Source organism: Triturus cristatus, chromosome 2_2 (genome assembly GCF_964204655.1).
Source record: "Triturus cristatus chromosome 2_2, aTriCri1.1, whole genome shotgun sequence".
In the NCBI taxonomy this organism is placed as follows: Eukaryota; Metazoa; Chordata; class Amphibia; order Caudata; family Salamandridae; genus Triturus; species Triturus cristatus.
Genome location: NC_140582.1, coordinates 1,171,438,708 through 1,171,464,959, shown reverse-complemented (window position 1 = coordinate 1,171,464,959; position 26,252 = coordinate 1,171,438,708). Strand labels below are relative to the sequence as shown.

General features: G+C 45.1%; 1 protein-coding gene across 11 annotated transcripts in view; it reads right to left on the bottom strand.

Annotated features, from left to right (window-relative positions):
* Positions 1 to 26,252, bottom strand: part of DYSF (dysferlin) — a 1,012,908-nt gene that overhangs the window by 606,286 nt on the left and 380,370 nt on the right. For all 11 annotated transcript variants that reach the window (XM_085642744.1, XM_085642751.1, XM_085642747.1 and 8 more), the window contains exons 5-6: positions 22,045 to 22,156; positions 4,629 to 4,816 (exon numbers count right to left, since the gene is read on the bottom strand). In XM_085642744.1, coding sequence (XP_085498870.1) covers positions 4,629 to 4,816; positions 22,045 to 22,156 — 300 coding nt within the window. The remainder of the gene's footprint in view (positions 1 to 4,628; positions 4,817 to 22,044; positions 22,157 to 26,252) is intronic.

Below are 26,252 nucleotides of genomic sequence, written 5' to 3'. Positions count from 1 at the left end.
GGTGCGTCACAAAAAGTGACAGTAGGAGGAAAACATTCATGAAAGACCCATCAGGTATTAAAAAGCCAAGTTTTTAAGTTCTTCATGAAGAGAGTAGGTCTGTGGTTAGTCTCAGAAACTCCGGGAGTCTTTTCCACAATTTTGCGCCTAGAAAGGCGAGGAATCTGCCTCCAGTGCAGGCATGGCATATTTTAGGCACGATGGCCAGGTTGGCATTGGAAGATCTTAGGGGTCTAGATGTTGTGTAGCGATTAGCGCGCTTATTTAGTTAGCTGGCTCTTAAGCCATGGAAAGCTTTAAAGAAGATGGTCATCGCTATGAAGTCGATCTGTTCTTTATGCGGAGCCAGTGTAGAGACTTAAGAATAGGGGTCATACTAGATCTGGGTTTAGGTCTCAGGATGGCTCTGGCTACCGCATTTTGTACCACTTGTAGGCGCTGGATAATGGATTTGGGAAGACCGAGGTACAAGCTGATGACATAGTCAAGCTTTGATGTAATCAGAGCCTGCTCCACAATCTTTCTACTCTCAAGCGGTAACAGTGGCAGGAATTTTATTGGCATCCGGAGCATGCCAAAGCAAGCGCAAGTTTTTGACTTTCTCCTTTTCTGCGGGCGGGGGTGGCTGATCTTTTTGTCACCAAGAGCGTTTCTGGATTACCAAAGAAAACAACTTCAGTTTTGTCAGGATTGCACTTCAGCTGATTGATCTTAAGCCAGTTAAAAACCTTTGTGAGGAAAGTCCTAATCATTGCCCGTCAAAGTTGGTTCCTTTTTCACATGTAAAACTCAGCTGAGTGTCATCAGCACAGGAAACTATTTTGACGCCCTCTTCCTCTACCAGAAACTCAAGGGGGGATAGATATATATTAAAAAGGGTAGGACTGAGAATGGAGCCCTGAGAGACACCTACATTCATGGCCGGAACCGGGGATAAGAAAGGGGGAAGCCAGATGTCCTGAGATCTATTTGCCAAGAAGGATGACATCCATGTTAAGGCGGTCCCCCCAGGCCGATGCTAGCAAGTCTCTCCAGGAGCCTCTCATGTGGGACTGTATTGAAGGCCGCCGACAGATCGAGCAGTATCAGAACAGCCTTGCCTCCCTGGTCCAGCTTACCCTTGAGAAATTCAGTAACTTCCAGCAAAGCGGACTCCGTACTGTAAATAGCCCTAAAACCGGATTGGGACTCAGGAAGGAGCTTCCCATCTTCAATGTGTTTTTGGAGGGCCTTGTTTACATGCTGCTCTAATACTTTGGAGAGAGCAGGAAGAAGGGAGATTGGCCTGTAGTTGTCAGGGTCCGTCAGTTTGGCGTTAGCCTTTTTTATCAGTATAAGAATCTTAGCATTCTTCCATAATTTCAGCATGTTCCCTGAGGAGAGGGAAGCATTAAAGAGCTGGTTTACCATGGGGTTCATGGTGGGAGCTAATAGGTTCAGGATATTCGCTGGACATGGGTCGATAGGAGAGCCAGACTTAATGCTTTGGAGAAGGGTCAGTGATTCTTCAAGCTGAAACTCAGGAAAAGCTAGTAAAGATGGAGGATCCAAGAGGTGAAATTTGTTATTAGAACTAAGGTAGAAGGTCAGTTCTTTCTCTGAGATGTTAGTGAATGCTTGTTTGATCACGAGAGAGCTTTTTGTGGAAGAATTGAGCTATTTGCTTAGACCATTCTTCTGTGCATGGCCCTTCCTTTGTCCCGGCTTTCGGGGCGGTAAAGGATTTAACTATGCTAAAGATTTCCTTACTCTTATTTTGGGCATTTTCTATCTTGGTTTGAAAGAAGTTTTTCTTGGCTGCCTTCACGAGAATGCAATGAGCTTTTAAGGTGTCTTTATACACCTTCCTGTCCTAAGGTGCATAGGATTTACGCCATTTCCGTTCCATTTTTCTACAATTGTTTTTGCTACATCTAAGGGAACCGTAAAACTATGGAGCTGGTGGGGCCCACCTCTTTGAGGAGTGGGAAACCACCGATACCGTTGCACCGATGTTGGTTCGGAGCCATGAATCTATTGAGAGGGCGTCCGAGTCGGGGCAGCCAGACAGCTCCGGTGAGGAATAACTGAGGGCGTCTGCTAACATTGGGATGGATATTTTATGGAATGTCCTGTAATTAGGGACCCTCTGCCCTGCGTTAGCCCGAGGGGCAGTGGCAGAGTTGGGAATGATGAATTTTAATAGGTGGTGGTCAGACCAGGTAATGAGAAGAAGTAAGCTTACTGATCTGTCAAAGTTGTGAAAAATTTGGTCGAGGGTATGGACCTTCTCATGGGTGGCTGAAGAAATACATGGAAACATGTTGCAGGCCTGCAGCGTCTCCAATAAGGGAAATTGTTTGAGGGTCTTTTCTATTATCCATATGTATATTGAGATCTCCCACAACAAGGCAGTTGTTGTGTTTTAAGGCCAGGGAGGTGGTGGATGTATTAAGCGTAGTAATAAAATTTCCAATTGCACTGGGAGGTCTGTAAATCAGAAAACCAGCTATGCTATGATGGGGGGATAAGGTTGAGCGGAAGCCTATGGACTCTGCGCCCTCAATGTTTTCCATCGGGATGGGAGAGCAGTCTAGTTTTTTATTGTAAATTATGGGGACACCGCCCCCCTTCCCACTCGGTCGTTCCCTCCTAAGGATTTTATAACCCGTAGGGATGGCGGAGGTGATAGTAGGGTTGGTGGCTTCAGACAGCCAGGTCTCAGTGAGAAATAAGAGATAAGGCTGTTCATCTAAAAGTAGGTCATAAATGTGTGGTTCATGCATTTGCATGGAGCGACAATTTAAAAGTGTGGCCTTTAAGTCCTCTGTTTTCTTATTGTTTTTACACTTATTGTTGCGTGGGAGGATCTTGGGTACACGTTTCCTTGGCTGGAGGAGACCAGTTGCACTTATTGCGTTGAAAGTCTACCTCCAAGCTCGGATCAGCCGCTGTACACTGACATAATGGTAGCCGCCTAAGGCTAAGCGGTTTTTCCCTAATGTAATATAGTGGAAGAAACTCACTGGGGGGGAACTGGGCAGCATGGCTGGCGCCGGATGCCTCCAGGATGCTGACGGGCGTCTGTGTGCATCGGGAAAATTTAGGCTAATGCCTATGATGCAAACTGGATCGCTAATGCAGCTGAGGAAGCGGAAACTGTGACGGCGGAAGTGAGGGGCCCAATAGTAGCCCCAGCCCTCCGCTCAATCGGTGTATCAGCCGCGGCGGACAAGGACTGGAGGAAAAGCGAGATGCGAATCGGAGCAGCTAAGGAGGTGTAGGCAAGCAGAATCAAGTAAAGTGCAAGAGCGCATAGGTAGGAGAAATTGTTAAAAAGCACAGAGTAATTCAGCCACATATATACAAGTTAAAAAGTATTAAAAACCTAGTAGCAGGGCAGGGAACACTAAATCCTACCGCTGTCAGCTGCGCGCATCTGTTTACATCGGGGAAAATATAGCCTAATGCCCATGATGCAAACTAGATCGCTAACGCAGCTGAGGAAGCGGAAACTGCGTGGGAAACAGGGGCTCAATTTGTATCATAAATTCAAAGCTGTTCTGTACAGGGGCCCCCAAAATATGTTTGGCCCAGGGCCCCCAAAATCCTTAAGATGTCTCTGGTTGACTGATCACCTTTCTTTGCTCATCACTATATTTGAATGTGAAACCAGTACTAATGATGTGCAAAGTATGCCCAGACCGTGTCAACAAGTGTAAACATGAGAAGATAATGAAGTGGTACTATCACAAAATGAGCTGCATTACGTCGCATAATTTTCCTTTTCTTGCCGCGTAATTTAGTCAACCCTGCCGCATAATTTGGCCCTGCCTAAAGTCCACAGCATGTTCCTCTGTTTCAATTCCACTTGGTTAGCAGAGGTCAAATTAGAACTGCTAAGCAACGTGCTATCCCGCAGTTCTGATTGGCTGCCCTTCGGAATAAGTCCCCACGTGTAGTGAGTAGTCACACTAGGCTCTAGGCTTGGCTAGACTCGCCCCTGCTCAGTGCCTGGATACTCCCCCGGGTGATGGCGCACTCTACAAACCTGCACAACATAACATGTTCCAATCAATGCCAATCACAACAGCTGTGGCCCGCCAGCCCTTCCGGTGCCTGCTCTGTAGATAGGGCGTGCAAAACTGTTTTTATCGGAAATTTCATGTAATTCTTTTACAATTAACTGCAAACCAGTCTTCTGATTTCTCCCAAGACCTTTTTTCACAAGGTGTGCCTTGACTTAGAAAATCTTATCCAAATTGAAAATTTGAAATGTTAACAAATTTCACTTAAAGTAAAGATGAAGAAATTCCATTTACCTATTCAATTGAATTAAAATCTCAGCCAGGTTTAATTGTCGCTTGCACAGAAGCCGTTCCTTAGGTTGACCATGGGATCTGCCCATTCTCTCTCGCCTGCCTTCTTGCAGAGGGCTGTGGCTGCACCTGGTAAGGTCCATTTATTGACCCACTCTGCTTGCCGTCCACAGCCGCTAGTTTCAGTGGCACCGCCCTGCTCAATGCAGCCTACCCACCACATGCAGATACAAGCCATCAATGCCCTCGCTTTCAGGTAATATCGCCTAATTAATTCCAAGAGAAGAGGTGAGGCCACAGCATCAAAGTCACAACTCTTGTTCGACTCACTTGGAAATCCTGCGGCTTGTTTGATAGCTGCTTCCTGGACGCGCTCCGCTTCCGTTTCACGCCGTACACTTGATTCGGTGGGGGCTTTTTGGGAAGGAGGGGCTGTTCTCCCCCAGGGGGGGTTGGTGGAGTTTCTGCTTCGTCCCCAGTGCCTGCCTGGTCTTCTGTATCTTCCTCCCCTCCAGTGTCTGTTAGGAAGAAATATTTCATCAGAATGTACCACTGCAATCTTAATGTAGCCATGGGGTGTCAACGGTGCCAGGAGCCACACCAGGGCCCTATACTGACAACAGCTTCGACTGCCCGGTTTTCCACAGCAGGCACTCTTGATAACACGCAGCACACAACTACTTATGGGGGGGGCACCTCTATAAATTCTGAAAGTCGGAAATTCCAACAGCAAAGAAGCTTAAAAGACTTCAGATTGAGAAAAACCACACCCAGGGTGACCACGGCCTTCCAAGTCATTGTGGACAATGTTTCCAGTTTTAAACTTCTGTGCCATCGCCTGATGCATTCTGGTTGTTGTAGTCCCGATTTTCTTCCACTGAACTGATTAGAATAGCACACCTGAAAACAAGGATTGGTAGGTGATAAGTTCAGGACTGGAGACAGTGTCTGTAATGACCCGGAGTGAGGTGCTCGCTTTAGCCACATTTAACAGAGACAAAAGCCGATGATTGATTAGGGCAGACAGCCAGATTAATTACAATCCGTACAGTAATATCCCACATTTTATCGCCAACTGTGCATCTCATTTGTTTTTGGGCTGATCCACAAATAGAGTGGCCTCAGAAGTCATAGTCTTAAACCTGAGATAGTCATAAAGTAACTGTTTGTATGAGATTCACAAATACTCCATGGACTGTGCACAAAATCTACAACAAGCATTGTTATTGCCAATAGGTCTTGCCTATGCCAGAGCGATTGGTTTTGCCAATATATTTTAGCAATGTTGTACACCATAGTGGCTGCTGTTCAGCATGGCTGAAATTAAATGGGATAAAGGGAAGTGGTGTGAGTGTTGTAAAGTGGGATAGAGTGGAGTGTCGTAAAGCTGCATGGAGTGGCACGCAGTAGAGTTGAGTGGTATGGAAAGGAGTGATGTGAAGTGGAGTGTCATGGAGTAGCTTACAGTGTTGTGGAGTGTCGTGGAGGGAGTAGAGTGTCATAGAATGGAAGGGCATGTAGTTGAGTGGCGTAAAGTGGAGTACAGTGTCAGAGTTGAGTAGTGTGTCATACAGGGGAGTAGTATAAAGTGCCATGGAGTGGTGTAGAGCAGAGTCGAGTGGCATAGAGGGTGTTGCGTAAAGTGGCGCAGTGTTGTGGAGAAGAGTGGCATAGAGCGGAATTGATTGTCATAGAGTAGAGGGGCGTAGAGTGGCGTAGTTAGTATGTCATAGAATAAAGTGGAGTAAAGTGGCATGGAGGGAGTAGCCTAGAGCATCGTAGAGTGGAGTAGTGTCATGGAATAGCATATAGTAACGTCCTGGAGAGTGGAGTGGCATAGAGTGGAGAAGTGTGTCAGTGGAGCAGAGTTTAATGGAATAAAGCATCCTAGGGTGGAGCATTGTGGAGTATAGTGTAGTGTTGTAGATTGGAATGGAGTAGACTGGAGTGGAGCAAAGAGGAGTATAGTGGCCTAGAGTGAAGTAGTGTAAAGTACAGTGATTCAGAGCACATAGGCATAGAGTGCAGTGGCGCAGAGTGCACTGGCTTTGAGTAAAGTGCTGTGGAGTGTATTGGCATGCAGTGGCATAGAGTGGTGTAGAGTGCAGTGGCATAAAGTAGAGTGGTGCAGGATAGATTGCAATGGGGTAGAGAGGAGTGGAGTGACACAGAGTGGAGTAAAGTGGTGTAGAATGAAGTAGCATAGAGTGGAGTGGTGCAGAGTATAGTGGAGTAGTATGGTGGATATCAAGAAGAACTAACTCACACTTTAGAAGCTAGACGTTCATGTGTGGAAAAACCATTTGTTTTATATGAAAACCCTCACCCACCAACCTAGTTGGTGGCATGCTTCATCACCGGGTCTCACCCAAGGTGCCGAGTGCACCTCGGGTGTGCTTCAACGCCTGATTTACAGCGGAGCTGGGTTTTTTGTGTGGTAAATGCAGAGTGGTGTTAAGGTGGTGAAGTTTAAAAACTGTCCACTGGGTCCCTTATGACTAAAGGTAAGTATTTTAATGATGGGCCCTGTGGCAGTGTTAAAATCAGAAGGCAGATATGTGTAGAGATTAAGTTGTGTCTCTAATATCCTATAATAGAAGGTCAGGTCTACATGTTTCAGCCAGACTGGGACGTTTGCTGGCTTTCTTCAGGACCTATGTGTTAGTGGTTAAGTGGGTGGATGTGATGGTCAGATGTGATTTACGTGACCAATGGTGATGCCGCACGCGCTAAGGTGCGGTGGTGAAGGAGGGTGGGTCCTCCTTAAGTTGCTTAGAACGATGAGATTTTCATCAAAGCAATATGAGTCCCGTGAGGGGGCAGGACCTATTGTCACACATTCGTCAAAGTCGTCTGCCGGCTTTCCATACCTGCTCCGGCCTGTTGCTCGGGACAACATGCAGTGGCATAGGGTGTAGTAGCATAGAGTAGAATGCTGTAGAGTATAGTGGCATAAAGTACAGTGGTGCAAAGTAGTTCGCAAAGATGCAGTGGCAGTGGCATAGGGTGCATTGGTTTTGTGTAAAGTGGTGTATAGTGCATTGGTGTAGTGTGCAGTGGTTTAGCGTGCAGTGGCATAGCTTAGACTGTACAGACATAGAGTGGGGCAGCATAGAGTTCAGTGGCATAGAGTGGAGTAGAGTGGTGAAAAATGCAGTACCATAGAGTGCAGTGGCATAGAGTAGATTGTTTCAGAGTAGAGTGGAGTGGTGCAGGGTAGAGGGGCGGCTCTTCCGCTTGAGCGGAGGAGCGTCGCCCCACCAAGAAAAGCCCCAAGCTAGAGCTGAAAAATATAATGGTAATAAAGTTTATTTATTGGCATTTTATTTTTCAGCAACTGACCCGTCCTGAACTGAGTGACTGGACGGGCAGGGCCAGGGCTCCTGAGTAGCGGCAGGGTGCTGTGAACTTTAAAATGTGCATGTCTCTATGGCCGGCTGGCTTGTGACGGCCAGCCAGACATGCTTATTTTAACCTTCTCTAACCTAACTGTCTTAGACAGCTGGGTTAGAGAAAGCACAGGCCTCCAGTGCTCTTGAGAGTGCTGAGCAAGGCCGCTCCCTCCATTCTTGGCGCTGCTCTCATGCTGGTGAGATTAGCACCAGGATTAGTTAGGGAAGTTGGCTGGCTGCGGCGTTGGAGCCTGCCTTCAGAGAAGACCTAAGGAGGAGGACATTGCGCAACGCAGGAAGGTAACTGTATTTGTTTTTTGTGTGTGTGACCTCGACTCACCACTCTCAATACATGCCAGCCACCACTGGCAGGGTTTGGTAGTGGTCCATAGTAGAGCACAGTGGCATAGAGCAGAGTGGTGTAGAGCAGAGTGGCACAGCGTTGACTGCAGTGGTGTACAGTGGAGTGGCGCAGAGTAGAGTGGGGTAGAGTGAGTGGTGTAGAGTAGATTGTTTTGTTTCAGAGTAGAGTGAAGTGGTGAAGAGTGCAGTGGTTCAGGGTAGAGTGTAGTGGTGCAGGGTTGAGTGGAGTGGTACAGAGTAGTGGCGTAGAATGCATTGGCATAGAGTGCAGTGCTGCAGAGTGGAGTGTCGTAGACTGGAGTGGTGCAGAGTGGAGTGGCCTAAACTGGAGTGGTGTAGAGGGCAGTGGGGAAGAGTGCAGTGGTGCATAGCACAGTGGGGTAGAGTGCACTGGCATGGAGTAGAGAGGTGCAGAGTAGAGAGGCACAGAGTGAAGTGGCGTAGAGTGCAATGTCATAGAGTGCAGTGGTGCACAGTAGATTAGAGTGGCATAGAGTGCATTGGTGGAGAGTGCAGTAGAGTGTTGTAGAATGGTTCAGACTAAAGTGCAGTGGCATAGAGTAAAGAGGCACTGAGTAGAGTGGCACAGAGATAAATGACAGAGAATGCAGTGCTGCAGAGTAGAGTGTCATAGAGTACAGTGGTGTAGAGTGCAGTGGCATAGAGTGGTGCAGAATAAAGGGACAGGGGGCAATGGTGTAGAGTGTTGTAGGGTGCAGTGGTGTAGAGTAGAGTATAGTGCCGTACAGTGCAGTGTAGCACAGTATATTGGCATACACTGCAGTCACGTAGAGTGTATTGATTTTGAGCAAAGTGGTGTTGAGTGCAATGGCATAGAGTACAGCGGTGTAGAATAGAGTGACGCAGTGTTGCGTGGTGTAGAGGGGAGTGGCACAGAGTGGTGTAGACTGCACTGGCATAGAGGAGAGTGCTTCAGACAAGAGTGAAGTGGTGCAGAGTGCAGTGGCATAGAGTAGTGTCGCAGAGTTCAGAAGTGCAGAGTAGATTAGAGTGGCTTAGAGTGGATTGGCTTTGAGTAGAGCGGCATAGAGTAGAGCAATGCAGAGTAGAGTGGTGGTGAGTTCAGTGGTGGAGAGAGCAGTGTTGCAGAATAGAGTGACATAGAGTAAAGTGGCCTAGAGTAGAGTGGTGCAGGGTAGAGTATAGTGGCATAGAGTGGAGTGATGCAGGGTAGAGTGATGTTGAGTGTATTGGGATAGAGTAGAGTGGTGCAGTGGAGTAGAGTGCAGTAGAGTGGCGTAGAGAGCAGTGGAATGACAGAGTGCAGTGGTGTAGAGTGACATAGAGTGCAGTGGCATAGAGTACAGTGGTATACAGTGCAGTAGTGCAGAGTAGAGTGGTGCAGAGAGCAGTGACGTAGAGTACAGTGGTGCAGAGTAGAATAGAGTCGAGTAGAGTGTAGTGGCATGGAGCACAATGACGACGTAGTGTGCAATGGTGTTGAGTGCAAGGCCATAAAGTAGAATGTTGTAGAGTATAGTGGTGTAAAATGCAGTAATGTAAAGTAGATGACATAGGTACAGTGACCTAGGGTGCATTGGTTTTGAGTAAAGTGGTGTCGATTGAATTGGCGCAGAGTGCAGTGGCACAGAGTGCGGTGGTGTAAAGTACATTGCTTCAGAGAAGTGAAGTGGAGTGGTGCAGGGTAGAGTATAGTGGTGCAGAGCAGAGTGTACAGTGGCACAGAGTAGTGGCGTAGAGCGCAGCAGCGTAAAGTTGAGTGGTGCACACAGTGTAGATTACAGTGGCATAGAGTGGAGTGGTGCACAGTGGAGTAGAGTGGTGTAAAGTGCTGTGGCATAGAGTGCAATGGTGTAGACTAGATTGTTTCAGAGTAGAGTGGAGTGGAGTGGAGTGGTGCAGGGATAGAGTGGAGTGGTTTAGAGTAGTGCCAAAGAGTGCAGTGTAGCAAAGTGGAGTGGCACAGAGTGACGTAGTACAGACTGGAGTGGCCCAGACTGGAATGGTGTAGAGTGCAGTGGCAAAGAGTGCATTGGTGCATAGTAGAGTTTACTGGCATAGAGTAGAGTGGTGCAGAGTACAGTAGAGAGGAGAAGAGTGAAGTGGAGTAGAGTGCAGTATCAGAGCGCAGCATTGCACAGTAGATTAGAGTGGCATAGAGTGCATTGCTATAGAGTGCAGTAGAGTGGTGTAGAGTAGAGTGCAGTGGCACAGAGTAGAGTGGCGCAGAGTAGAGTGGCGTAGAGTGGCATAGAGTTCAGTGGCAGATAGTGCAGTGATGCAGAGTAGGATGTCGTAGAGTGCAGTCATGTAGAGTGGCGTAGAGTGCATTGGTGTAGAGTGCAGTGATGTACAGTTGTGCATAGTAAAGTAACAGAGTAGGGTGGCGTAAAGTGCAGTGTATAGAGTAGAGCATAGTGGTGTACAGTGCATTCGTGCAGACCATACAGTGCAGTGGTGTAGAGTGTACTGGTTTTGAGTAAAGTGATTGTAGAGTGCATTGGTGCAAGGTGCAGTGGCATGGTGTGGAGTGGTATAGAGTGCAGTACCGCAGAGTGGAATAGAGTGGCTTAGAGTGCAGTGGCATACAGTAGTTTGTTTCAGAGCATAGAGAAGTGGCGTAGAGTGCAGTGGTAAAGAGAGTTTCGTAGAGTGAGAGTGGTGCAGAAGACAGTAGTGCAGGGTAGAACAGAGTGGCATAGAGCGAAACGACGCAGAGTACAATAGAGTGGCGTGGAGTGCAGTGATGCAGAGTAGAATAGAGTGGTATGGAGTGCAGTGACAAAGTACATTAGAGTAGAATGCTGTCGCGTACAGTGCAGTGGTGCAGAGTAGATTGGTGTAGAATGCATTGGTTTAGAGTCAAGTGGTGTAGAGTGCATTGGCATAGAGTGCAGTGGCATAGATTAATGCAGAGTAGAGTGGAGTTGCACTGAGTGCAGTGGAATCGAGTCCAAGTGCGTAGAGTAGATTGTTTCAAAGTAGAGCGTAGTGGTGCAGAGTAGATTAGAGTGGCTTAGAGGCAATATGGCATATAGTGCACTGGCGTAATGTGGAATGGTACAGAGTAGAGTGCACTGGCATAGAGAGCAGTGTTGCAGAGTAGGGTGGCATAGAGTGGAATGGCGTGGAGTGGTCTGGAGTGTAGTGGTGAAGAGTGCAGAGGCGCATAGTAGAGTATTGTAAGAAAGAGTACATTGGCGTAGAGCGGAGTGGAGTGGTGTAGAGTAGAGGGGCGTAGAGTGGAGTGGTGATAAGAGCGCAGTGACACAGTGTGGAGTGGTGCAGAGTGGAGTGCAGCAGCGTGGAGTGGTGCAGATTAGAGTGGAGTGGGGTAAAGTGAAGTATGCATGGTGTGGTAGCGTATTGCCATTACAGACATCACATCTTCAATTGAAATGACCATTACATTTCCACTCACATACAGTTTTACTGATAAAAGTATACAGTGCACAAACGATGTGTGGGAATGTCATCACCCAATGTATTGATTTGACCCTCAGTACAGCTCATTTACACATATTTAAATTTTGTTGTGTGCTAGAAAAAAAAATAATATCATACAGCCTTTCTCAAGCAGGCCCTAGGACCCAGCATGATTGTCACATAAATCCTCTCACTTTGAGGTCAGAGAAAGAAAAATAAAGACCAAGCTCCCTGGACAACACAGCATGACATTTGACCTCTGTCGTTGAATACACAGTAAAGGTGACAAGATAAGAACAAGGTACAAACTCGAGCTGGACAGCCTAAAGCACATAAAGCCAGCAAATAGAAAGCTAAAGAATGTAAGTTACAAACCATAAAGCCAATGGTAAGCAACGGGAGGAATGCATTCCTAGGTCAGCTTTCTGACTGTCCCCAAGATGTCTTTAGCAAACCAGAGAGCTGCGGTGTCTGGTAGGCTGCAACCTGAAAACTGCCGATTTCCAGGCGTACGCATATCCCTAAAGTACACTATTTTACTCCTTTTTTTCTTCACCTGGAGAATATTTCTTTTAAGTGTGGAAACCTTTTTGCCTACATCCGTTTTTGCCTCCATCACTATATCCTATGACACATGACGATGTTTGGGATATTTTCACATTCAGTCTGTACACTTACTCCAGTCTTTTTTGGCACTACAGGGAAATGAACATATAAATCCCACACCATCGAGCAGAGATGCTCTAGGGAAACAAATGGCGGCCAGCCAGTTTCAGAGCCGGTCCAAGGCACCCACGCTGCAAGTGATATTTGAAACCTTGCCGCTATTCCTAGACAGAGTTCACTTCCAGCTCCTAGATTTGGAAGGTTTTGTCTCTTTCTGACCTTACAGCATTGAAAAAAAGGTGTAACTAAAGCCTCGGCAGAAGCCCAGTGGCGGCTCCTCCGCTAAGGCAAAGGAGCGTTGCCCCACTGAACAAAAGGAAAAATAAAATGATAATAACATATCGTTATTATCATTTCATTTTTCTAATTGCAGTCAGTGGCTAACGGGCGGGTCAGGGCTGGCTAGAGCAGGGAGTGGAGCGGTTTACACTCCTTAAGTGCACATGACTGCTTTGCCCGCCCTCTTGAGCCGACCAAACAGTCTTGCACACTTTGCATCTTCCCCACCAGGCTTACTTTACATAACCTTGTGAGGAACATGCAAAGCCTCCCAGTCCCCATCTGAGCGCTGTGGTCAATCACAATGCTTATTTGCAGCATTGTGATTGGCTTAGGGGAGGCTGGGAGCCCGGGTGCTTCCTGCTACCAGCCGGGACTACAGGAAGAAGGAAGATAATGAGGATGGAGGAGGGGCGGTGGCCAGCCATTAAAGGTAAGTGTTTTTTTTTCTTTTTTAGTCCACCACCAGTCCCCCGTCTCACCACCTGGGTCCAGTAGCAGCTGCTACTGCAGAAGCCATATTTTTCTGCAAGGTCCTTTTAAGTGTGAGTCCAGACTGCATCAATTTGCGTGAGATGGTGGGTCTTATTCACAGAGATATGACTCGGGCACCATCTCTGTGTTTCATTAGTAAAACCTTTCAGAATATATGGGAAGCTCCAGCAATACTGTTATGCTTTATTTCTTTATTTGGGTATTTATTATATTTGGCAAGGCCGGAGAACAGGTCAAAGAGTTTCGGAAAAGCCCCAAACTTCCTGATATCTTTCAGAGCCCTGATGTCCTCAAGAGAAGCGGTGGGCCTATTTGTGCATTTGTTCTTTAAACTTCTTTTTTTTCTTTTTTTTTCTTCATCAAGAAAATATGTTTCTATTGGTAGAAACGTCTTTCCCTAAATTCCTGTGAAATTTGGAGGTACTCAGTGCTTAATTTGAGCTGGTGGTTTCCAGTGCTCGGCACCAGCACTTAATTGCCCGCACCGGCACTGAATTACCAGAACCTGCACTTATGACAGCTGCCACATGATGTCACTGTTTGTGTAGTTTAAAGAGAACAGAAAAACAGTTGTTTGTTAATTCAATATACATTCAAAACAACTAATATCTGCCATCCAAGCTATTCTTGAATCTTTGGCGGCCTCTAACAGTATGAATTGTCACACTTGTAGCAGTCTGATGGTTAGTAGTTGTGTAAGTACAATGGCAATGTGTGGTGCAAACTGCAGTGGCCTTCTGATGAGGACCCTGACACATTTTTTACAAATTAAGCACTGGCTCAGGTGCCCCCTTCTCTGCCCTAGAATTACACATATTCGACCTATTTTTGGAGTATGTTTACTTGCATTTCCACGGTGGACCTGGCTATGGAATATGAGGGTGTGCGCGTGGAGGGGGACAAGTGCACGAGCAGATTGTGCCTTTATCTCCTGACCATCTCGCATGTGAGGCTCATCCCTGCCCAGTGGACGCCTGACAACTTGGGATATGTCTTTCTTGCTATTTTACTTCCAAGTCGCCCAGAATGTTCCATAGAGAGTTATGGTTGATAGCTACAGACGTGCACTCACTTGGAGGTCTTTCATGCTGGCCCCTTTGACAATCGCACACAAAATTAGAATTCTGAAGGCGAGGGTTTGCCTAGAGATTGGCTCAGCAATTTAGCAAAACTATACCGCTAGGTTTCCCACTAAACAAGCATTGGCATAGCCAATAGGTCTCGCCTTTGGGACCTTATAAGTGTTTAGCCATGCAACAGTTGCATAACTAAATACTTATAAGGTCCCAAAAGCGAGACCTATTGGCTATGCCAAGCGGCCACGAAAGTGAAAGTAATCGCGGTAAAGTGCGGCGCGAGTGCCCGCGCACATGCACTGTAGCTGTAGGCTGGCCTGGTAGCACTTTTTGGAGCCCTCTAAATAAGTCTCGCCAGACCAGCGCATGCGCTGGGTCAGGCGAGACCTAATAAGTCTCGCCAGACCAGCGCATGCGCTGGGTCAGGCGAGACCTAAAAAAGGATCTTACAGTAGCTTTATTCCCCCCAAAAAGAAGGTTTTGCTGTTTTGCATTATGCTGTAGTTTGCCTGGCTCTTTGGAGCGTCATGCTTTGATGTAGACATATGCAAAATTGGAGTAATTTGCTTTCAAATAATTATTTGGACACTACGAGAAACTGCACATAATTATGTGAAATTTAATTCCGTCATTCAGCACTACATTTTAGCGTGAAATGCATCAGTGTATCTGTTTTTGATCGCATCATTTTTTTACTGTAAATGTTCTCTGACAATCAGATTAAAGCCTAAAGATTTTTTAAAGTGGAGTTTGCCATTTCATGTTTCTGCCTACAGATGGACCCGTTTAAGCACTCTAATGTTAATTGGTCGGAGAAAGTTCATGGCACTGGTATGCTTTTATATTGCATGTTTTTATAGCACATCAGTGATTAATTTGTGCCGGTGCATTCCCGTGCTTAGCACCGGCACTTATTTATTAGGGCCGGGTCTACCTGTGTGCCAACTCACATCAAGTACTGCAAGTGTGTGCGGTCACACAATATGATCGACTATTGACACGCTGTCTCCCCATTGAAGCGTGCTTAGCCGATAACAAATCTATGCCGCCCTTCAGTCAGTGTTGCACGATGTGTAGAGTGTCACCCGGCCTCTATGCGTACGCACAGCCGCGTAGAGGCCGGGCAGGACGGGACACTGATTGGGCTAGACTTGGTGTCATAGGGCTGCCGCAGCAGCAGGCTTTACGTAACCTTTTTCAAATTCCAAGCCCGCCCGGCCGCCCCGCCCTATCATCAATCATGAGCACATTGCGCATGTGTAAACGCAAAGGCAGTGTGTTCTGCACGACGCCGGGCGGCAGACTTCTTTGTGACGGCATGTCATTGTGAACTGTGCAGCAGAGCAGCTTCTTGCCTCGTAATAAAGGCTGCAAGTGCAACCAGTCCAGTCCGTAACTGCAGTAAGTAGTAACCAACCATCGCTGCTTTTTATCGTTTGAGTGTGGTCACCGCAGGGTTGTGGTTGGTAAACCGGGTATTAAGCCAAGTACGATACGCGGTGACTGGGAGTCAGTGACTCTGATCCGAGCAGTCATGCCCCTGGAGCCGGGCACCATGTGCAGTGAAATCCCCCCCAGGCCGGGGCGGGCTGGTTTTGTTACTGGGGCCTATTTTTTTTAACCAAAATCGGTGCACAGTAACATAATTAGAAGTCCGCTTTCACTCCCTTGTAAAAGACTTTTTGATTCCACGAAAATTCCTTTCATAAAGGAAGAATACGAGCAATGCTTAAACATATAAACGAATCCTTTCATAGCTAGGCAGTATTTATACCACTGTCATAAACGTTAAGGGTGAATAAAAAATTCCATGGGGAGCAGCAGAAATGAGCGTCTCCCACTGTGGTGCGCATTAGCAGAAGAAAGACCCTTTACTGTCTTGCTGCCAGCTACTGAAGTGTAACATAGAGCTCTGGTTATACTGTCAGTGTGGCTGGCGCGGGCTGGTCTGCCGGTCCCCCCTCCTCTGCCGAGCAGTGTCCTCTGTGCGATGCATCTATTGATTGAATCATACCTGGGAAGCACCCGCCCCAATGGAGCACCATGGAAGTGTGTTTGTGATGACAGCGCCACCGTGATCGTGATGTCCAGCGAAAGCCTGGCCACTGTGTGCGCTCGCCCTCCTTTACTACCATCCATGTCAGAACAGCAATAAAACATGCCAAGGGTGAGCATCTGAAGGGATCACAACAGCATTCTCCGGGGCTTTAAGGCACGAGGCAGAGGTATTCGCCCTCCTCCATTATCTCACGCCCGGTTATGCTTTACTACTTAATAAGGATTGAATTAAGTGCCTGGAGTGTTTTTGACCCAGCTTGCGAGTTTGAGATGTGCTATTGTGCTGCCTTTGTGTCTTAGAGTGTCCCCTCCGGCGGCCTCGTCGGTCACTGCCTCTGGGCCTTGTTGTCCTTTCTGCTCCTTGATATGCAAGTCTTCTGCGGCTAGAGTCAGACGCGCTGCAGCTCCTGGTGATGGGCTGCCCTATGTTGAGTACATTGCTGACACACACCTCTGTTTTCTTAAGAGGTGCATGCTTTCATTTCCCTAGTGAGCTTCAGGCTCGCCCAGTGGTTGAAGTGAGAGGGATCGCCAGGGCAGGGCCCCTTCTTCTTTAATTGAATTGAATCCGTTCCCCTACTTGTTTATTTTACAAATGCGTCCAGGATGGCAGAAATGGCTGAGGCCTATAGATAAGGCTTGGCTGCTCGTGGCCGTTTGGGGACGGGCCCAGAGAACGGCCTGCCCAAAGAAGACAAGGACAGTGTCCACTTCTCCTGCTCTGCCTCTGGCAGCTGCCCCCCTCTTCTCTCTTGCTCCCCTTCTTTCTGTTATTCCCTCTCTTTCTGTCTCGCTCCTCCTCACGTGCTGAAAACCGGGACTTCAAGACACAGTGGTTACCCTCTTGCTCCTCTCCGTGCCTTTATTTGTTCCCCTGCGAAATGAATCCAAACAAAAACACTTTTGCTGGAAATGTCTTTTTCTGACATTTTTTTTACTGTTAAAAGTGCAGCCTCTGGACGGAGAGGAATAAAAGGTTCAAAATCGGAAGAAAGAAAATGTGGCCAGATTGATTTTATTCACACCTAAACCATTAGCACCACTTTAGAGTTTGCCTGGGGAACAATACTTTAGTTTTCTCGTCTATTTTTTTAATAGCCTTGTTTTCCACGGGTCGAGAAGTGCACCATTCCTGGAGGTACAGGAATACCTGAGTGTTGGCCTAAGCTTAAACCAGCTAGATAAGAAAAGGCCTGTGTGTGTATAGTGTGTATACGAGGGTAGGTCCAGGATTATGTGTGAGCATAGATGCACATGTGTTTAAGAGGGTATGTCCTTGTGTGTTAGCATTTGGGTGAGTCCATGTGTGTGTATGAGGAAAACAGACGTGTAGGCGGAAGGACCAAGCATAAACGTCCACATGTGTGTGAGGAAGGCCCAAATACGGCACTGGTAAAACTTCTCTACCACAACAACCAATCATGTTACATGATACTATAGCAATAAAAAAGAAAATTATCATCTGGGAGCAGTAGGGGGATGAAGTGGTTGCGGAATACACAAGCATCTGCTTGCAAGGAGAAGTTTAATACCAATCTCATAAGTTATGCAATGAAAAAGTAGTATGTGGATAAAAGGCACAACGAATAATGGGCTTGAACAAAATAGGCCTACGCCTCAGAACGCAAGGGAGCCTCATCCATCTTGAAGGTATGAGGTCCTCTGAGAAGAGCAGAGAGAGCTGCACTCCTGGACCAGGGAAGCACACGCTGGTTTGTGGGTCAGAGGCTGGGTGTGTCTCATATTCACTGGAGTTCAGCAGAATGTGACGAGGTTCTCCTTCTGACCTAAACGGTTTTACCCATGTGCCTGGATAAAACCGTTTAGGTCAGAAGGAGAATTATGTATTGCATTTATATAGAGCGCCATTAACAAGCGTAAAACTGACAAAATGATGAAGGGATACTATCATAAAATGTGCCTCATTATGCTGCATGATTTGCCTTTTCTTCCCACATAATTTACTCAACCCTGCCGCATAAATGTGCCCCTCCCTGACGCGTAATTCCAGAGGCCCTGCCTATTAGCATTGTAAAATGCAACAAGGCGGCCATATGGTCCAGGAGTTTTTCCCATTGCAGATTCTTTTATTGCCTACTGAAGCTTGAATACACCATGGGCATATTCAGAGTATCTTGCTTCTCTGGAGGGAATCCTCAGGTTCACTCTATCCACTCCAGTTAGGAGACGAGTTCTTCCGGTGATTCAGGGCCCTGTGCTCTATATAGGCCTATCATAGGTATGTGTCAATTGTGTGATGCTCATTTCGGGTTTAAACAGCCACGTACGTAGTTTGCCTGCTTTATCTCCCTCACAGTTTTTGTGGATTAGGTTTTCAGTATATATGAGTTGTCAGGGGCGCTGCATGTTCCTGCCCGCCAACTGTAAATATTGCTGGCTGAGAGGGTATGTATTGGCGCCTGTTCTAGGTCATTTAGTGGTTTATCTGGTGTTGTCAGTACCCTAGCCATTGTTTTCCGGGCACCACACCGAACTAATGTTGAGTACCATAGCCACCACTAAGAAGGCTTCCCATTCTATTAGAATGCTAGTTGCTGACCTCTCGTTTTCTTAGGGGTGTTGGATGATGTCTCTCAGTGATTCCTTGAATATTTGGTCCTCAAAAATGGTGCCTTGCAATTTCCAAGTCAGAAAAGATTTCATATCCTTAGAGAGGGGATTTTGGTTTGATAGAGTTTTGGCTAGGTATTATGTGTTTGATACAAGTGTCTGGAGGGAGTTGGAGCCAGTGGACGAAGTGGGTGGAGCCAGTGGAGGAAGTGGGTGGAGCCAGTGGAGGAAGTGGGTGTGGCCTCCAATAAACATTTGAACACCTGGACTTCATATTTTACAAATTAAGCACTGTAGCACATATTGCTTCCATTTGAGTTGCCTCTCGAGAGCCTTCTGCAGATGTTCGGTTTTGATTTCTCCTAAGGTAGGACACCTGCTAACATTTGCAGGGGGTGGGCTCAGACGCGGTTATCCTTGGTCCCAGGGTCAGTAGTTAGTATGTCTTGTTCGGTTTGTTGCTTGGTAGCGCCCCATAAAAAGCCAGTGGTGTGGTACTAGGGGTTGGTCATTTTTCTGTCCAACCCTAACAGGGTTGTAAATGTTGATTTAAGTGTTTCACTGGTAGCAGGGTTGAAATGTCAGGTCTTAATCTTGGAGGTGGGTTGTGGGGTAGAACATTAACCTCAAACAGCCCAGACATTGTTCATAAGAAAATGAGTGTTGCGGCGACAATATAGTTTTTAAGAGACCGATAAGATTCTGTTTGCTATTAAACATAATTTGCTCAGAAATATAGAGAATAGCCCTCGTATGCTAGAGCCTGCGTCAGGACCATCAGATGCTCTTACGGTCGACACCATACTCCCTAAATGACACTCCACAACACTATGATACAATCAGAGTAGGGAAAGAGAAGCTGTGATCCGACCGGCTTCCGGCTAGTCATAGATAATCAAAGGAGGAGGGATCACTAGTTACTGGCACCAGGGTGAATAATGTGAATTGAGGAAATACATCAATTAGAAGTTCCAAGGTTGATTCAGATGGACTTCAGTCGTTGTCTCCTAGGGACATTGCTTTTTGCTCTCCTAAGTAAGAGCGATGGTTCGCAACTTCACTTGCAGATCAAAATGTATACCAATAAGTATATAAAGACTTGCCATTTATATTTGCTTTTATATTCTTCCCTTTATTAAACTCCTTTGGCACCTTATCTACCCTTCTACCCCTTTGAATCATTAAGGTTTTTCTCTGTATATAGGTATTAGTCCTGTTGAAGTCCATCTGAATCAACCTTGGAACTTCTAATTGATGTATTTCCTCAATTCACATTATTCACCTGTGGTCCTGAAGAAAGCTCCCTGACCTTTGGGCTTTACATGAGCTGAAACATGTCGACCAATCACCACGTTTAAAGTCGCAGAGGGTCCATTACTCATCCAACCTGCAACTTGACCTTTTTTAACGTCTCCCCAGCACCTATCAGAATAAAGTCTTTTTATAGGTAGCATGAGGAACAACTCCTTTTTATCACTCACTTGAGCACTCCTCACTTTTTTATTTTATCATTTTTTTCCCTGATCACTGCTGGAAAACTCAGTGGTTCCCTCCGGGTGGAGGATGCATGGAATCAACCCAATGATGATGCTATCACGTATCTAAAGGCGGAGAACCAAGATATACCGCCCCAACATATTCTTGACGTGATTGAGGGTTTTTTACCTATATCAGAGACAACCACCTGAACCCTGGTGCCAGTAACTAGTGATCCCTCCTCCTTTGATTATCTACTCCACAACACTACACACCACTGCATAACACATCATACCACTCAACTCTACTCTACACCACTCTACGCCACGCCTCTTCATAACACTACCCACTGCTCCACTTTAGGACACTTCACCCCACGCCCCTTTACACCAATAACTTTCAGCCACTGAATAGCACCCACAATAGTGTAGAACATGGCTAAAACACATTGGCAAAGCCATAGGCAAGACCTACGGGCTATGCCAATGCTTGTTTCTTTTGTGTTGGGCAGAAGCAAATTTCATAGGGTTTGTTTACTGAAGATAAAAAAATATTTTGTTCGGTATTAGCGAGAAGCGCGGGATGCAGTGATGTATACCTGGCTCTTGTGCCTTACATCGCTCCATCTTTGACATTATATGTCACGTCACGGTGCTCACTCAGACCTGCATAGTAGTTCTTATCAATGCGCGTGTGCGTCCAGTACATGTGATAATCTTTCCATCCTGGGCAGCCACTCTCTGCTGAAAAGGTGTTTTTTTCTTCACTTTCCCACCACCCTTCCTCACATTTAGCCCCTCAGTCCACCATCATCAGCTCCTCTCTTCCGCCTTCCGTTCCTCCACCAGCCGCTTGTTATTCCTTCTCCTGTGTTTCCTCATTTTTGCTGATTTATTGAGGAGTTTTATTGAGCACTGCGTGTTGCTTTTTAACCACTTGCGAGTGCTGAGGTGTCTAGTACCACGTGGAACTTGCAGCATGGTGTAGGGATGTAGGCGGAGTCTAACCAGAGGGGAGCAGCCTCAAGAACCCACCCAAAGCCAGAATGGACAACTCTCTTCATGGGACTCTGAAGTCTCTACTCTGAATTCAAAATCATGTCCAGTTCAGAGGCTTTTCCAACAATTATTCCTTGACACCATCTCCTCTATGGGTCAATCTCTTTATCATTCTATTTATTTCTCTACTAAAGTGTCTTCTGTTCAACACACATGAGTCTGTCTTCTCTCATCCTGATCTGTCTTCACAATGTCTGGTTATTTGTTCTTACACTCTTACATCTTCATTCGTATATCAAGTGAATGCGTAGGAAAGCGCCCTAACTGTCTAATTTTTATGCAATGATAGTACGAAGGGGTATTATGGGTGCTCATAATTGTTTCAATGCAGGAATATAGCTAGGAAAATAAAAATATATCACCCAACTGTACTAACCCTAGATTTGCATACTGTATATATCACCAGTATTAGGCAGTGTAAAAAAAGTCGAAAGTGAATGTTATACAGATAAACAAGTAAATTAGCATTAGGATTATCGTAAATTAGAAATTAGATTTAGGACTATTGTAAATTAGGATTAGGAATATCGCAAATTAGGTTTAGTACTATCGTAAATTAGGATTAGTACTATCATAAATTAGGATTAGGAATATCGCAAATTAGGATTAGTACTATCGTAAATTAGGATTAGTACTATCATAAATTAGGATTAGGAATATCGCAAATTAGGATTAGTACTATCGTAAATTAGGATTAGTACTATCATAAATTAGGATTAGGAATATCGCGGAATAGGATTAGCGTTAATTTTTCATGGGGCCATAATTGAACACTTTAACAACTGTAAAGCATGCCTTGTGTAATATATTCATAGAAGTCTACATTTTCTTTGTGTGAGTGATCCTCAATGTGTTGTACGGCGACCACATAAGACTTAAACATCTTGCCCCAATTATTCCTCACCAGTGACAGTGTCCAGCTCTGAGGCGGAGGGGGTGGCTTCAGGAGGCGGAGGAACGAAGACAGGGGCGGCTCCAGGAGGGGGGAAGTAAGACAGCTGCAATGCGATGGTGGCCTGCAAGAGAAGAGAAGCAGAAGGATTACCATGTGTTATTCAGCTATCATCACACAGTTTGTCACATTCACCTCTTTATCTCCTATAAGGTTTCCATACAGAAAGCAATCCTTTTTTCTTATTTTTGCAAGCAATGGCAATGCCCATAGGGTAGGCTTTAACGTGGTAAACAGCATTTGTGCATGCAATGCTTGTAAACACCATTTGTGAATGCCTGTATTTACTTGTGCTGTCACATTAAAACCAAATCTATTGGCTGTGCCAATGCTTGTTTCAGGGTCTGCCCCCATTTTGTGGGGCCAGTGATGGACTCACGAGCCTGGAAGGAGTGGATCCGAAATGAGCTTCCTTCATTTCGTCGTGTGCTTTCACTGTTTCTGCTAAAGGGGATGGCACAGAGAAGCAGAAAAAAAATGGACTCTGTTCGTTCTGCACTTTATCTGGGCACTTAGCTATTGCTTAAACTCATGTATCTATTGTGCTATTGGTACTGATGTAGGATACCAGTATGGGTCCTGGCTTGAGTTTGCCGGTGGCTCCTTAACGGCAGGTAGGTAGGTATGTTTTATTCTTAGTGAGTCTGAAAACGATGGTTAGCGGATTCCAACAAGTTTCTTATAAAACAAAGTGGCACCATTAGGTGAAGAATAGGAAACATCTACGTTAAGACTCTTATAGGGCACTCTTATGAGACTGGAATAAGCACCTATGGAAAAGCAGCATGACCTCTTTGTACAGAATTAGGACGGTAAGCTGTGATAGCAGCCCCTCGGAACGCTCCAAATCCTCATAGGGTCCTCGTGATTTGTCCTCGAAGCCCACCATAGTAGGGATGGTTTTTGAGAAGCCTCTATGACATCTGGGATGATTCATTGGGTAGAGGGAGAGACTGGTGAAGAAGTGTCTCAATATAATGACATGTCTAGACAAAAATGAGTAAAAAGCAGCACGATAAAGCAAGAGGTAGAGAGATCAATCCTGGGATCATTCAATATTACCCAGACTCGACCTGAGGACCATGCCTGAAGGACTTGAGAAATGAAGGGGGAGCTGTGCAAAGCTGGGTGGTGGTGGGAGCCCTTGATGTGACGTCAGGTTCTATCATCCTGAGGTCAACTCTCAGCTCAGCCGCCTCACAGACGGCATCCACTCAGGAAGACAAAATCTGAGCAACGTCAAGAACTGGGAGAAGGAAAGAGAAGACATCCTCTCCGAAGCCAGCCAGATATTTAAACAATGTGTTCTTCTTCAGAAGAAGGTGATATCAGTACATATATTTCCCTCTACAAGGACATATACATAAGGTCATACATATCCCTCTCTCACCACATGTCTATACTTAGGTATCCCTATACAAGCCGCAAGTATATGCATTTCTGTAGGAACACCACCAGCCCTAAGGAATGTCAACGCAGCATTCATTTGTTCCAGTTTCAAATGGGTCAGTCGTGCTAACAGATACAATGTCTGAACAGTGCATCAAAAAAACAATAGACCACACACGACCCAACCCGCCAGTCACCCCAAGAAGACAAGTGTGCTGTTTGGTCAAGTGTTCTACTCCCACCACCATCAGCACCTAGAACAGTCACCGGAACTGCAATGTGCCTGCAGACTCATGCAGCGTCACAGTCAGTTTCCAGAAATAGTAACTGAGTAGGCTGAGTGATCTGATGCTTGGCTGGTGGGTGGGTGGGTTGGATACAGGCAGCATGTGGATGGCATGTGGTTGGTGAATGTTAGCTTGCCTTTGACTTTAGGCTGGGTATTCCAGTCACCTCTTTGTTTCATGTGATTTAATGACAGCTTGCTCTGTTGACTGAGGGTCAACAGTAATATGGCTGGTTCATGTAGGGTGGATTGCGCAACCCCAGCACATAGTGGAGTGTGGTATGCGGAAAGGGGTGTACTTTTCCACTGTGGCTTTTCAGACACAATTAGCAGCTGATGAGTCAGAGGCATTGCTAATTGCTACATTTGGGGGGTCGTATTATCTCCTTTTCCTGTTGTCTTTGACCTGAGACTTGTGACCTGAGACCTGAGACCTGTGCTTTGAATCTATGTTTTTAAAGGTTGTGCTGCCCAATTTAGGGACGGGAATAGATTTCTGTGTTTGAAAGGCGCGGGTGAATGATGACCATTTCGCATCTCACTATATCTCTCGATGCTTCATTTGGAGTTTGAGTACCACCGTACCCAAGGCGATCCAAGTGCTTTGTTTATTCATATATTCAATGAATGATTACACGATAGGTACTGATGAAAGGTGGTAGCATAGGTCATGGTTTGTGTTTACAGGTGTGCTTCTTCATTGCATGTATGTGTGTATGAATGCATGTTTGTATGCATGTAAAGATATTTGTAACATGCAAATCAACCTAGGAAGGACTGGACCGCTGCTGGCATACGCGTTTGAATATGTATTTCCTGCTATTCGGACATCGAATGCTAGCAGATTACAATGGGATTCTTAGTAAGCAAGTTAAATTCCCCAGTTAAACGGTATCAGAATTATAAGCTAGGATTCTTATAGGACACTCTTATAGGACTTTTATTCAGTTCAATGGAAGCGCGACCTATTTGGGTTTCCTTCAAGATTTTAGCTTGTTCATAGGAAACCCATTGTATGATTTGCAAAGAAGTGTTTTAAGAGGTATTCCACCAAAATGTCAAAGAAAAAATAATGTGATACAAGAATATTGTGTCAAAAATAGAGTAAACTCAAAAATTATGGGACAGAACACCAAAGGTAAGAATAGGATTTGAAAGTATAAAATATAATTGTTTTAAATCATATCATTTTCTTCAACACAATTGTATAAAGTATTGGTATATAATTAGTTTAATATATATTACTTATTGTATTATTATAAGATATTAGTATTATGGCAATATTTATTTTCGATTTTGTACTAAAGCTTGTAATTTTAAGTTTATATATTTTGAATATATATAACTTTTCATATATTTTTTATTTATTGTCTTTTATAAAATTTGGGATTTTTAAAATTGTATTTATCTTTAATGAATATATGTTTATTTTAAATCTGTTTACATATTTTTATTTTGTTTTATGTTTATTTTTTTAAGTTTAAGAGTTAGAATAGTATACTTAACCCTTCCAAAGTGCAACACTTTTCCTGCTTTTGATTAGGTGGGCGTGGGACTTTTAACCATTCAGAGTCCAACACTTTCCCTACTATTGTTTAGTTTTAATTGTCAATATTTTGTTTTTATTTTTGAATTATTTATAAAAATAACTTGTTTTTAATTTTTTATCTGTATTTTATTTGTGTTAATGATTTTATTGTAATTGTTTACATATTGCTTTCATCTTTTAAAGTAAGTAAGTATATATATATATATATATATATATATATATCACAAAGAAATCCCAATGCCACGACAGACACTCCAGCGTAACACACGGGCACAGACTCCGAAAGCTGGTGTGAAAAAGGATGGTAGTTTATTCACATATCAGAAACGGTCCAACGTGACGCGTTTCGGCTGCCAAACATGCAGCCTTTATCACATATATATATGTAGCCGGTATGCTCTGCTGGCGTGTGCGCCACTTTTCTCAGGTCGCCTACGATCCGGAAGGAGCAACGTTGTTTGGAATATATAATATGTACATATATATATTTTATGTTTATTTTGCACTTATAATTTTCAGACACAATTAGCAGCTGATGAGTCAGAGGCATTGCTAATTGCTACATTTGGGGGGTCGTATTATCTCCTTTTCCTGTTGTCTTTGACCTGAGACTTGTGACCTGAGACCTGAGACCTGTGCTTTGAATCTATGTTTTTAAAGGTTGTGCTGCCCAATTTAGGGACGGGAATAGATTTCTGTGTTTGAAAGGCGCGGGTGAATGATGACCATTTCGCATCTCACTATATCTCTCGATGCTTCATTTGGAGTTTGAGTACCACCGTACCCAAGGCGATCCAAGTGCTTTGTTTATTCATATATTCAATGAATGATTACACGATAGGTACTGATGAAAGGTGGTAGCATAGGTCATGGTTTGTGTTTACAGGTGTGCTTCTTCATTGCATGTATGTGTGTATGAATGCATGTTTGTATGCA